This window comes from Cryptomeria japonica, chromosome 11 (genome assembly GCF_030272615.1).
Source record: "Cryptomeria japonica chromosome 11, Sugi_1.0, whole genome shotgun sequence".
NCBI classification, from domain to species: Eukaryota; Viridiplantae; Streptophyta; class Pinopsida; order Cupressales; family Cupressaceae; genus Cryptomeria; species Cryptomeria japonica.
The window spans coordinates 718734572-718749728 of NC_081415.1; the positions used below are offsets into that span (position 1 = coordinate 718734572).

Below are 15157 nucleotides of genomic sequence, written 5' to 3' on the forward strand. Positions count from 1 at the left end.
CAAACTAGAGCAACCTAGAAAGTAAACCCTAATTGCTTGTAAATGATAATGTAAATGCTCTAAATCAAGATGCAAAGAGATCTAAAGCATGAATAAATGATATATTGAAGCTTATGCAAAGACATGAAAACAACATGAAATCATACCCAACCCCCAAGGGAGGGGTACAAGCCAATCTTCAGTCGGTAATCTCGTATTGTTCTTCAATGTCTTCCAAGCCCTAAATGGATGAATGGAATTGATAAATGCTTGATAGAGGGATGTTGAATGTTGTTGAAGTCTTCAAAGATCTGCTCTTTCGCTGCATATGAGGTTCCTGGAAACAAAAATCAGATCCTTTCAAATGAAGAAAGAGAGCTCTTATGTATGAAACCCTAGGTCGTAATTTCGTCTTTTGGCCGACCTAGAGATTGAATCTCCCGCCAATTTCTTGGGGTTAAGCTTTATTTTATGATTGGATCGTGCTCCTAAAATTTCGAGAAAAATGTCCGGGACCGTGTGCACTCCGGGCGCCATGGTCCCGGCAACTTTTCACCAAATTTTCAGGGCCGTCAGTTATGATGATTTTAGAGAGAATCCCTAAGTTACAGGTGATTTCGAGATGTTTTGACCCCCGAAATCAAGCCCCCAAGTTCAAAAGAAGGCCTAATTAGGGTTTTTGATTAGATGATGTATTGGAGGAATAAAATGAAAAGGGGCACACTTTAATGAAAGGGCCCGACTTTATGATGTGAAATATGATGAAATAGGACCTTAGACCTAATTAATTTGATTAATTAAGTGCTAAAGGAGAAATGCAATGCAAAATGTAAAATGCACCAAGGCGGGTGCTAAACTAGGTGTGAAATTGTACCACCCTAGCAAGTGCGTACAATTTACGACGCTACAATGGCATCTTCGGAAAATCATGAGGCTGTAATGGTGGTTATGCCAACCATCATCGTTGCTCCAAGAAAAGGCTACATTGCTGGGATATCTAACTGTGAAGCTGTGAGCAAGAAAAAAATAACTCTAAGAGCTCCTAATCTGTACAAAAAAGGCATTAAGGAGAGGTTGCTGGAATCATTCAGCGAATTTGTGAGCAAAAATGTTGACCTCTTCTCTGCTGCTCAACTAGAAAGAATCGCAAAATGTGCTAAAGGACTGATGTTCCTTATACACGAATTTAAGTAAAAGGGTTTTTATAATAATAGATTGGGAGCTGTCCCATAGACAGCATTTGCCTAATAATATATATATATATATATATATATGTATATTTATAATATAAAATTATTTTTTTTAATACATTTTTTTGCTTTATATAATATTATTATATATAAAATAAAAGTATGAAATAATTTTATTAGTAAGTACATATTAATTATTGTAACATTTAAAGCTTTCGCTCTACATTTTTTTGAATCAACCACTAAAACCCTAGCATTGTGGCTTGGGAAGCTTGACTTCAGAGATGGTGCCCATCTCTATTGGTTCTTTTTCCTAGTTGGCACTCATCATTCCTTTCATTTTTTCTTTTCTCGTTGCTAACGTGTCATCCTCTGTCATGCCAAAGGACTTTACAAGATAACATTTTGTATTGTTTGCAGCTCACACCCTAGATTCATGAAATATGGTAGGCTCACACAGCTTTAGGACACAATTGGACTACGATGCTCAAAATCTTTATGGTGAGAGTGGGCAGTTTTGGCCACCCAAAACCCTTTCGGTTGGCACTCCTTTTGAATGCTCATATCCTAGCACAAATATCAACTAGGGCTGCCCACTTCTTGTGCAATGCTCTAGCCATGTTCCAAAGATTCATATGAACAGTTCTATTTGTGATAGAGAGGAATATTTGCAAGATCACACCCTTATCTGCAAATTTACAAAACTATGGTTGAAGCTATGCGATCTCCACTTCGTTGATGTGTTTTTATGCACTTCATACACAATAAAATACCAAGGTATCTTATCATTTCTTGAATAAAATAACTCAAATGTTGAACTAAGTGATCACTTGAAGTGACTCCAAGGTTCCAAATGCCAGGTCTTGATGTGTGGATAAGCTAAATGGTTTGATGTGATATTACTGGAATCACAAGGTTGACTTACATTGCTTGAACTCCTCCTTGAATGCTACTGGAACTTGATATCTGATTGAATTGAAAAAAAATAAAAGGACAAGAATTTAGGAAGACTAATCTACTACTAAGGTCAATGATAGTACTAGATAATGCTAGGATGGACACATTCCTTAACCAAGCTTTGCTTCACCAAGTTGCCAATAACTACACAAAGTCGATGCGATCTTCCAAGGAAGTGAAAGGTTTTCATGTCATGAATTATTCACCCAAATACCCAATACACTGGTGCAACTTGAATAAACATATCCACAATTGAACTTATCACATTTTAATGTTCAAGCTAACTATGAATTGCAATTGAAAATCATCCAACCACAAATAGTGTGAACAAGGAATTATCAACATCCACACATTACTCCATCACAATCAATGAACTTCATCTAACATGAGGACTCAACAAGAAATCACGCAATATGTAGAAGAAACAACACATTCCACCATATCTTCAATGAAAAGGATGTTAATTTACAAGCTTGGCAACAATTTCTGCCTTCTCCTCCTACTTTACAACTAACTGCTAACAAACTACCTGCTATTAACCTTTACAAATGAGGAGATGGAGCCTTGTATAATGCTCTCAATACACTTGGATGGCCAAGATTAAATCCAAATCAATGGCCAAGATTGATGTAGAGATCACTAATTTGAAAGATTTGATGAAGCCAGTCTTAGCATATACAAAATGATGGGTAGACATCCAAATCCAAAAGTTAAAGAGCTAGAATACATAGCTGACTTTCAAATTAATGGGAGAGACAGAATCCTTTGATGAAGATATAGAAAGTGCAAGTGTGAGTGGAAGTGCCACCCAGTCAGCTCACTCTAGAGGATCAAAGAGAAAAGAAGGCCACAAGGAAGAACCTTCAAACAAGAAGCATAGATCAAGTTTAGGCCATAGTACTTCTTCCGTACACGACGTGGAGATGAATCCAACAACGGCCAAGAAAGTCACTCGCCTAGAGAGCATAGATCTTGGATGAATGAATCCTTGGAGTCTACAGTTTAGAGCAAAAGATGCAAGAAAATAGACAAGGGTAATGTTGTGACGTTTTCACACATCACCCCATTGCAAATGGGGACCCCCACTTTTTTTCTGCTCTCTAGGATAGTGTTAGAGTCTTTTGCTATTAAACTTTGTGTTGAAGAAGCTAGTGGGTCAAAAGATAATCAAGTTAGGTTTGTCTCTCTAGGATGAAGTGAGGTACGACACTTTCTCTGCCCTCCAAAGCTTCCGATCTGCCTCTCCCAATATGACTAGTGGATACCCAAGCCCGATCGCTTCCCTTCCACCTCTCCATCATTTATCCCTCTCCACCTCACTACCTACCTTTCTATCCTCCATCTACCCTTTCTTCCATCCATTCCCATATCCTAACCCACTTCACCTACATAACCTCCATCCTATCCCTTAACCTTTTTACCTCCCACCCCTTACTACCTTATATTTCTCAACTTCCATCTTGCATTCTAACCTACCCCTACCACTACCTACATCCCATCCTAACTATCCCTTAAATTACCCTACATTCTTCATTATTAACCATCCTATACCATTACTTTTCCCATCATATCCTCCCTACCCACTTATCTATCCTCATCTACCTTCATTCCCCAATTCCCATTTTCCTAACCTACACCTCCTACTTCCTACCCACACTCCTTTTCCACCCTATCACCTACCACTATCCTATCCCTATCCTAACCCACATCTCATAGCCTTTACCTTCTTCACTTCCCTAAGATTACCTCTACCTCTCACCCATTAACCTAGCCATACACTACCCACACTCCCTTTCCACCCTATCACCTACCCCTATCCTACCCCTATCCTAAGCCACATCTCATAGCCTTTACCTCTCTTATTTCCCTAAGATTACCTCTACCTCACACCATTAACCCACCCATACACTACCCACACTACCCTACCCCTACCCCTATCCTATCCTAACCCACCTTCCTTCTCCTAGCCTAAACCCCATCCCATTAGAGCCTACACCCCTTCTACCCATCCATGACCCCCTTTTACCTCCCACTCCACTTTACTCCCCAACATCTCCTAACTCCTCCCACATCCTTAAACCTCCTTACCCCACGTATCTCCTACCTTCATCATCCATACCCCTTATGTCTCCCTTTCCCCAAACATCCTCTCCTTCCCTTCCTCAAGTGGTATTTCCCCTACCACTCTTCCCTTCCCCACAACACTTCACATTTCTTTATCCATCCTTGCCACATCACATTTTGGGCCCCACACACTCTAAAATGGAGAATTAAATAAATTCTTTTAAGGACTCTCCTGCTGGTCCCCACAAAATCTGAAATGGAGATTTAGAAAGCTTGTTTTAAGGCATAGTATTTCCTTTGATTTCCTTTACTACGTAGCCTTGATTGGGCCCCACCAAACTCTAAGGTGAAGGAAAAATTTTTTAAGGCATATTTTATTGTTTAGAAAAAGAAAGCATCCACCTCACCATTTCCTTGCAAGGTGTGACAACACAAAAGATAGGGAGCTGGCCTTTGAATAAAGATGTGTCACTTTAATGGGGATAGAATAAAAGACCCTTAACATCCAACGCCAATATAAAGGGAGTAATTCACATCATTTTAACAGCATTCAATAATAAATTCTGATCAGACATTAAGGAAGCAGTTTTGGTGATGAAGATCAGCGATTTTGGCAATTGGACTTTGATCATCACATTGATCAAATGCTACATCAAAATGCTGTTTGATTTGAAAGGTCAAAGGTTTAACTTAAAGACACTGTTATCCAGTTTGTTGAAGGCAAAAGGGCAGATTTTGAAGGAATTCCATTGCATTATCAGACATAATATTTTATTTTGTTGTTGTTTTTCAGGTCTGATAGAGGGATGGAAAGCTAGGAAGGGAGAATAAGTCACTCAGTTCAAACATCAAACTGTCTAATTCAGTGCAGATCGAGAGACAAATCAAGCGAAATCTGATGGATCAAATCCTCTAACAAAAATGAAGCCTTGAATGATGATTCATCTAAAATACAATCAAGTGATCAAAGTTGATCAATTCAATCACCTGCTATGAATGAAGCCCCAGTGACCGATTCAGCAATGAAGGTTTCTCTTTACTTTTCACCAAACAACTTTAGTACAAATGACTCTACAAAAGCCACTCATATCTGATTTGAATTTGACAAAGTGAAAAGCTACAAATGAACATAAACACCGAACAGCCTTGATGAAGAAGGGCATCCAACACTTGATCAGATGGATGAGGTAATAAGACTGACTAAATGCAATGCGAATGAATGATGAGGGGCAGATTTATTTATACAAATGAATGAGAAAAAGCATCAAGACCTTGTGATACCAATGAAAGGGAAATGACTGATTGAATTGAGAAACACCACAAAGTCAAAATCCAGATGCAATTGAAATTGCAAACACCTAACTACAAAGGAAAAACAGGAAGAAGGTCCTTAAGAAGTTTGCCTAAATGCTAAAGTTGCAAAGCCTCCTTGAAATGCCGCCTCCATCATATACCTCAAAGCTATCAAGAAAGGTCGCTCCAATCATAAATTGCAAGGTCTCCTTAAAAGCCGACTTGGAGATTGAGTTGCAAAGGTGAGCTAAAAATCCGACCAAGTGCTAAGTTGCAATGTTGTCTCTAAGTGCCGCCTCAAGCAAATCTTGCAATGGTCACCTCAAAATCCGCCTAGATCAATAATTGCAATGGAACCTAGAAATGCCGCCATGATCTTTGCATGTAATGCTATCCTTAATTGCCACCATGTTCTTAACTCGTATGCTACCTCAGTCTGCCGCCTAAGTGATGAGTGGCAAAGGTGTTACAAAATTCCGCCTAGATCATGACTGGCAAAGGTTCTTCAAAGTTCCGCCTAGGTATGTTATCTTAATATCTGGCAAAGTTCTCATCGAAAGTCGCCTTGGTGTTGAGAGGCAAAGGTGTTATTAAAAGACGATCATACCAAATGATGGCAAAGGTCCCTCAAAATTCCAACTTGGTGCTATGATGGCAATGGTCTCTCAAATTTCCGCCAAGATCTTTGCATGTAATGGTCTCTCAAATTTCCACCATGATCTTTGCATGTTATGGTATCCTTAATTGCTGCCATGTTCTTAACTTGCAATGCCCCCTTAATTTTCCGCCCTAAGCAAAGCATGCAATGACCCCTTGAATTTCTGACTTGGTTGCAACTATTGATTAAAAATCCGATTTGAGAATATGTTGCAATGAAATCTTAGAAAGCCGCCAAAGTTGAAAGATCAAAAAATTAAAAGTTTTTTAATGCAAAGTCGGCCTTCAAAGAGCAATAAAAATTTCTTTTGACAATAAGGTAAGTCGGCCTAAGAGATTTGAGATAAAGAGACACCTCTTCATTGCCTCCAACGCCCATATAAGAGGTTTCTTATTTTCATTGAAAGGGCAAATTTGTCTTCATTAGCAAAGAAAATCTGATCATTACACATTTGTAAGGAGGGAGAAATCAGTTTGGAGACCAACATTCAGATCTCCATCTCTGAAAATATAATCTTGAAGGGTACAATCAATTCAACATTCAGATCCCCATCTCTGAATTCATGATTTTAAAGGTTTGATCATTACATTGATCAAACACTCATCTACGAAGAGGGGCGAATTCACCTATAGCAGCGATTTTGGATAGCAGATTTGATTATCCCGTTGATCAAACACATTGACAAAGAATGGAATCAATTTGAAGATCATTATTCTGATTTTAAAGGCATTTTTAGATCAGAATCTGTGTGTAATCAACTCTACATCTGCATATAAAAGGTGGAATGAAATCTTCAAACATGGTGGAATGAGATCTTCAAACATGTGACTTAGACCTTGGAGCACTTCAAACTCAGATATGGAAATGAAAGATAAAATCACCATCTCATCATCGTCTTGAGGATTTATCAAATTGTAGGTTCGCGAAACCTATCCATATGTGATTAATGATATCTTTGTTTATTTTGCAGGCAACAAAGGGTGAAGATACGAACTACAAGTCAAAATCAAGATCAAGCTCCAGTCATACAAAATCAAGATCAAGCTCGAGTCATGCAAAGCCAAGACCTTGGAGCATGAAGGAGACAACTTCATGATGAAATAAAGTTTTACAAATCTTGAATTCCCTTCGGGAATCCAAGAATCGAAGTCAGAACATTGAGGAGCTAAATTCAACCGAGTGTACCATTCATCAAAGCGTATCATGAATAAGGGAAGATCAATCAAGGTCATCACAAAGCCTATATCGGACATGATCAAGGAAGCAAATAGTTTCAGAAGAGTTAATCAAAGTTTGTTAGATCATGACAATGTTTCTCATCATCATCACATTGAGCAAACTGGATAATGTTGAGTATCAAGAGATATCTTTCAACATCCCTTCATGATGATGAATGATGTCTACAAGTGCTAATTGAAGTGGCATCCTAGTCATCATCCCATAAAGCAGAGAAGTTCCATCTCAGCATGTCCAGATTCAATGAACCAAGCTCACCTATGGGGGCACAAACTCCAATGTACCTACCCCCACTATCTATTGGTTGGTTATTCTAAAGAGGACGTGTCCAAGGGTTGTAATTATTTCACTGGCTAGAATAGAGTTTGTTGTAACAGACCCTAATTAGGGTTTTATTGTAAAATCTCAGTCATTGATCTCAAATCGATCCGAGCTTTTGAATTGTAATCAGCTCTCTATAAAAGGCTCAAATCTCTTATTTGTAAAGGTTAATAGTAATAGAATAGAAGGAATAGAATAGTGAATAGTAGATAACAATTAGAGTAGAAGTTAGATTAGGAGAAGGCAAAGATTGTTGCTAAAATCTTGTTGTAAAGAGCATATGATTTTCTTGAAGTTATGGTGAATAAATGTATTATTTTAACAAGTTGCATGGTCTCTACTTCTCAATTCATTTGCTTTCATGTTAATTAGATTGAATGGAAGAAATTGTTGAATGCATTTGCATGGAATCCATTTAGTCCATACCGCTAGCCTCTTACTATTTGTAAGTGTGTTTTGCATGGTCAACTGGAATGATATGAGCTTAACTTCAAATTATTATATATCAATTGTTTATGCATTAACTTGAATGGTAATCAATGTTTGATAATAATGATTTGAATATCTTTGAAATATCCCTTAGAAGAATGCATTGTGCTTGTGTCAAATTGTTCAATTTGATGGTGAGACCTCGCCCAGTACGATTCCATCGAATCATTCTCTCTTTTCTTGCATTCTTAGGAGTAGCGTAGGCTTCCTAAACCCTATGCCTTTTGCTCTTTCTTTATTCTCCTAGCAGATAGCTAGAATCTAAGTTCCAACAATTCAAGCATTCATGTACAACGTAAGTCCCCTTGTGATTCCAACAATTCAAGCATTCATGTACAACGTAAGTCCCCTTGTGATTCCAACATATTATCACATAAACCATTGAGCTTATCCACACGTTGTGACCCGACATACAAGAACCTTGTAGTTGTCTCAAGTGATCCTTAAGCCAATCTTCAGCATTTGAGTGACTTTAATCAAGAGAGGATAAGATACTTTTTTGGGTATTTTATTTTGTGTTAGATGGTATCTAAAAAACACATCAACAGGTCAGCAACTACTAGGTTAAGACAATTCAATTATGCACGAACAGATCGATGGCATGGGAGGCAAAGATGTGTATGTGTATATTGAAAATGAAGATGAAGAAGTAACCTCTCCACCCTGAGAAGATCAGCAGCTCAATGAGGTGCAAGTAGGAGAAGAGAAATCTACTATCCTAACATGGCTTAGGGAGAGGTTGACAAAAGAAGTAATAACAGTAGAAGAAGATCCTATTGATTTGGAGATCTTCCTGAATACAACTCAAGAGACTATTGAAAAGAAGAAAGCAACTAAGATGTCAAAGATGACAAGAGATGGAACAAGATCTGGAATGATACAAACTGCCACTCCGAGAGTAGATAAGCCTGAAGGCGAGATCATAGCTAAAGAAATTGATTTGAAGACTATTGACTTAGGTCCTCCCACCACTGAGCAGGGATTAGAAGACATGAATGACACAGTGAAGATAGTCCACGACATGTTGAAATTGGAAGTAGAAATGAACATGAAATTGCAAAGAGAAGTGAGTGCATTGAAAAGTTACTTCCAGTAGTTCAAGCAACGGCTAAGGCAACATGATCCTTCAACTATGCCACCACCATTGCTTCCTCTAGACTCAGTTGACAATTTAGAAAAGATGAGAACTTCAAGACACCTAATGGAGACTTGGATAAATAAGACTTTCAAGAAGGCGAATGTATTTGTGAGGGAATTAGTGAGAATATTTGATAAAGCAGTAGGTGTTCTTGAAAGAATTCAAATCCTCATGCTGGCCTATGATACTTTTGTTTTCACCAGAGACTATACCATGCCAAGATTGCAAACAATCAAGAATCTACCTGAGAAAACTTTCGTGAACGGAGGAGTGTTAGATGATGGACAGTCACCTAATTTCCAGCAGTGGTGCAACTTGCTCCAAATGAGGAAGGTCGTTTTCGAAGATATCAACAGTGGATGCACCCAAGTCGATGAAGCGATAAACTTGATACATGACAACATTGTAGAGGTAGCTGAGATCATACTTGAGAAGGAGATGAATGAAGGAATCCACATAGATGCCAATCAGTTAGCTAAGAGAGTAAAGGTCATATTTTTTGGAATAGATTGATCACCTTCTAAGAGACAACTGGATGATATACATGCATTCATGGTACTTGCCAGCAAGACTAAAGATTATGGACCATGATGGAAGAAAACCTTTGCCTCTGCCTTAGACGAAGTCAGCTTCCAAGAAGAACAGTTGAAGAACTTGCCTGTCGCTCCAAAAATTGAGATTGATTTCATGACATCCAGATTCATTGAATTTGCAACAAAAGAAAAGGATAAGGGAAACAAGCTTCTAGAAGATAGCTTGTTATGATCCCATGTGTCGTCATTTTTCTTATGGAGGATTTTTCCTTGATGTTTGTGCCAAATGGATGTCACATTCCAGTTGGCTAATATTTAATAATTTGCAATAAGATTAGGTTTTGATGTAACAAACCCTAATTAGGGTTTAGGTGGCAAGATATTGGCCCTTGATTATAATTTAATCTTGGCCATTCATTGTATTTGGGAGCACTATATAAGCCCCACTCATTTCATTTGTAAAGGATCGATTAGAGGAGGTTTGAAGAATTATTGTTCAATGCTGCAAAAATTAATAAAATCATTGAAGTGTCTTATTGTGTTTTGGAGCATTTGCTTGTTTCTTCATCATTTTATGAAAGAACTTAATATTTGAAAAGACAAAAAAATAGAATAGAATTTGTTTTAAGTATTTTAGATAAATGAAACATGCATGTGCATGATTGATAGTGAAGCTCCCATTGTTCATACTACTAGTACTCCATTGATGGTGAAGTAACTTGCATAGTCAACTGAACCAATTATAGCTAAAGCTTAACTTCAATTATTGTTCCATCATTGATATGCTTCATCTTGAAGGTATCTATGCTTGTGGTAGTAATTTGAAAATCATCAAGCTACCTTAGAAGATTGCACTTGCGTTGTGGAGATATTCATAGCATGTCAAAGCAAAGCATAGTTGAGCTCACTTGAAGTTGTCTATTGTCTTGCATTCTTAGCATTAGCGTAGCATTCCTAAACCTTACTCTTTTTTACTTTTTTTATCAAAAATCATTAGCAGTAGGAAAGAGTGATATTGCAAAATCATTCGAAGAATAAACATTCATTGAGCTTGAATTGATAAGAATAATTCGTAAGCCCCTTTGGAGGTACAGCAAACACATCATACCATTGAAGTTATCCAACATGTCAAGACCTGACATTGTAAACCTTGGAGTCATCTCAAGTGATCCTTTTCCATATTTAGCATTTGAGAAGTCTTTGTTCAAGAGAGGATAAAGTATTCAATACTTTATTCTGTGTTCAATCGTGCATAAAAACACCATCAACATGGGGCAGTGAGTAATGTCTCTTCATTCACCAGGGCAACTACATCATCACTTCACTTTAATTGATTGTTCATCACTTCTATGCTTTGTTGTGAGGAAGTCCACCTATTCACTTGACTACCTATGAGCAAGAAATTAATAGCTAAAAAAATTACTACCAAGCTAGACGACTAAACTAAGACAACTAACCTATGAGCAAAAAGTGGGGGTCCCCATTTGCAATGGGGTGATGTGTGAAAACGTCACAACACACTCATGGATCACAAATAATTGGAAAGATGGTCTAGAAGACAAAGTCTGCATTTGCCCTTGTGCAAGGGGATTTTTTATCCTTGAATTTGATTCCCTCAAAGAAAAGGAGAAAGTGCTTGAAAACGGCCCTTGATTTTCCAAGGGGATTTCTTATGCATTAAACCATGGTTCCCATCTTTTGACCCTCGAATTGAGACCTTTTCTTTAGCATATCTTTGGGTCTGTTGTCATGCCCCCAATATATCCTTAATTCTAATACACATCAGAAAAAATGTTTTATTCATAAGACACCAGAAATTTCTGTGATTATTGATCCAAGGAATTAATAATTATCTTCATAAGCAAAAGACGACAATGCTATCTAAGTTTGCATCAATGCAAATACATAAGTATACACAGTGATTCCTACATCTTGAATATAAACGAAAATTCCTATGCAGCGATGAAATTAAGAGCAACACAACAATAAGAATAAGAGGACTGTTTCATGGGTGCATTACAACCAAACAAGAATTAGTTATTAGTAAAGATGCACGGGAGTTAGAGAATTGCACCCCATCAGTTATTAGTTATTAGGCACAGGAATAATTAAGATACCAAACAAGCGATTTAATGAGTGAACGTGCAAAAGACATGTAGGAAGAGACGCCACTTATAAGAGGGTTGTGACCAAACAAAAGACAGAACCTTTCACTTCCCCTTGAAGGGTATATAAGCCAGATCAGCATTCAAGGAAGGAGGAAAGAAGGAAGGAATATTTAGATCTGCTCAAAGCAATTATAATCTTAACCCAACAAGGGAGTGAAATAGAGCCAATTTACTATTAATAATCTGCATAAGAGAAGATCATTGGAGAAGGGCAGATCATACTCCCTGCAGATTGTATTAATTTACAGGAAGATAATATAAAATTACTGGTAATCATTGCTGTTACAACAGATTGGTATGCTGTGTCTTTCTTATGCATTAAGTACTTACAGTCATATCATATTTGAGTTTGATTAGAAATAAGGGCATATGCATGACCTATAATACAATATGTTTCTTTTGTTCTCATATATATGTGTGTGTGTGTGTGTCTGTGTGTGTGTGTGTGTAATAGTGTAATCAGATCTATATAACAATTATATTTAATATCATTATTTTACTCATATAATCATAATATCAGAGAGATTAGCATATTAAGGACCTAATCCATAGTCATTCTATATTGCCCCTCATGAGGGCAGGTTGGTTTTGTTAAGGGAAAGGTGGAGTAATTCCATCCCAAAATAGGTGAGCCCCAAGAGGTGGTATCAACGGGTGATCTTGAAACCCATAGGCCTATTTGTGGAGGTGGTTTCCTAGCGCCCTAACAAGTAATTCTCCATCCTATATTAGGGTTGATGATTAGGCAAGGAGTAAGGATTGGGGCCTAAGTTATGGTAAGTATCACTTGTTTTTGAATATTAATTGTTCCTTAGTATTAATAATCTAATTTAAGACATAATGATATATGTTAATTATTGGAAAATAGGCAGCCTCCTAGTAGGGGGCATTACATCCGTTTACTTAATCTCCCCCTACAATTCTAGGAATTCCTGAGTTTGCAGGCCATGGAAATGGTTTAGGTAAGAATCACTGCACCTCAAAAGAAATAGTCAATTATCCAAGTTCCACTTGTGCACATATATGTGTCGAAATGAATCTCTCGAAAGATCTTCCTACTGAGGTCTCCTTTAAGGTGGGCAGCAAATGTTGGAGGCAACCAGTAGATTATGAAAGAATTTCTTTCAGATGTAGGAAATGTTTTCAACTAAGCATTCTACATCTCAATGTCCAAAATGAGCCATAAACAGGTTAAAAATGCTTCAAGTGGTAAGCCCACCTGGTGGATTGGCATCGAATTTTATGAAGAAGAAAGATAAGACATTGAGCTTGTGTATAAAATATTAAATGTTGAATAAGATAACAATTAAGAAATGGTATCCATTGCCTCAAGTTGATGATCTATTTGATCAAATGAAAGTGATGGCAGTATTTTTAATGATTGATCTTTGATCTATGTATCACCAATTGAGATTCAAAGAAGAGGATATACCCAAGACAGCATTCAGAATTGGGTATAGGCCTATGAGTTCACAACTATAGTGAAATATGACACTTTAAAAACAAGATATCTATTTAATCAATGTCAAAGTACAAATCCAAAACTATTTACATTATTATTTAATGAAGATTGAAAAGTACAATGGGGTCCTAAGACATATAAATAAACGCATGATAATAATTTGATAATTCACACGATAACATTTTTCTGAACATTCAGAGAGGTGAAAAATACAAATTTACAAGGACAATGATCACTTACACCAAACCCCTAGGACCCCCATGTTCAAAATAAAAAATAAGCAGAAAACATATTTTTATAATACAATATCCTTAGACTTGAGATTATAGATGAAAAAAAAAAAGGCAAAGAAACACATTGTTGAAAGCGTATCTGAGAATACAAAGATATTCATAATTTTCATGGGATTTTTCACCATGTTTAATACTCAAGTCATTCAAGATAAAATTAACTATTTTCCATGTTTAGTGAGATCTATTTGACATTTAACTCATGATGTACATTGATGAATAATCACAATGTAAGGACAACTACAAAACACACAAGCATCTCTAAGCATTTGTTAGTCTCTTTCCACTCTTTAGCCTCTTTCCAAAATTTTGTCTGCATAGACGGTTGAGAAAATCAGAAAAAAATTGAATCAGACAAACAATGAGTACATTACATTTAATGGCAGAAGCAACAAACACATTGACAAAGTAGAGGAAGCAAATGGAAGAGCGCCATCAACAAATGTGACTCCTCAAATGCATAAGCAAAAAAAGAAACAATTTAAAACATTATGAACCTGAGTGACATTTACAGATGGCAGCATGTACACTGGGAGATAAAAACACAACTCATCATGCATAAACAACACGGGAAGGAAATAAAAATGATATCAGATCAGAAACTCATATCTCATAAACAGGAAAAGCAAGCTTATAGTGGTAGATTATAGGAACATGGCTGTCCACAGAACAACCCAACAGTTCCACAATGTCATTTGGATGACTTTTTGAAACAAAACATTTTCCATGCCATCCCAAAAGACAGGGCCAACCACAAAATAGTGTCAACCTAACATTTCTGGGTGAGGTTTGCAGCCTCCTATCAAATGGAAGAAAGCTTGTTAGATATTATATATCCACATTAAAGTTGTATTTTGACTGTTAACAACATTAATATCCAAGAAAAGCTAAGCATCAGCCAAAAAATATTTGGAATGAAAATCAGACTTTCAAGAATATGAATTGGGAAATGTTCCAAAGGTGAAACAGTTTTCAGAACATATGTATGTAGCTTCTAAATTATATTGTTAAAAGAAAAATGAGGCATATTCTTATCCTTCATTCTGAACTTGTAACTAAACTTTCAATTACTGAAGTTCATCCTATATGAACTCGTTTTTCATCATTCAAGCATCTATGATGGTTTTATCTCTTAATGCTTACCTGACAAGGAAGATTATGGGCATTTGCTACTTCTTTGAAAAGAAATGACGTCACAACATTCGTTGCATAGCGTTGATTGGCATTATGCTTGATCACAACACCTTTCTGCAATTTTGGTTTGTGATGATCCTCATGTTTGTCAGAATAATTTGGATGCACACCATGTGCCATGTCTGCAGACACTGAATTACAGAGGAAATGTTTTTCCATTTCAAAATCACACATTTGTAAAACTC

At 36.9% G+C, this 15157-nt stretch overlaps 1 protein-coding gene across 8 annotated transcripts in view; it reads right to left on the reverse strand.

Annotated features, from left to right (window-relative positions):
• The window catches only part of LOC131061292 (probable aspartyl aminopeptidase), a 159599-nt gene that overhangs the window by 60346 nt on the left and 84096 nt on the right, over window positions 1-15157 (reverse strand). For all 8 annotated transcript variants that reach the window (XR_009359310.1, XM_057994897.2, XM_057994903.2 and 5 more), the window contains exon 8: window positions 14922-15103. Coding sequence is in view for 7 of the 8 variants with exons in the window: in XM_057994897.2 (XP_057850880.1) it covers window positions 14922-15103 (182 nt within the window). In the remaining variant the exon portion in view is untranslated. The remainder of the gene's footprint in view (window positions 1-14921; window positions 15104-15157) is intronic.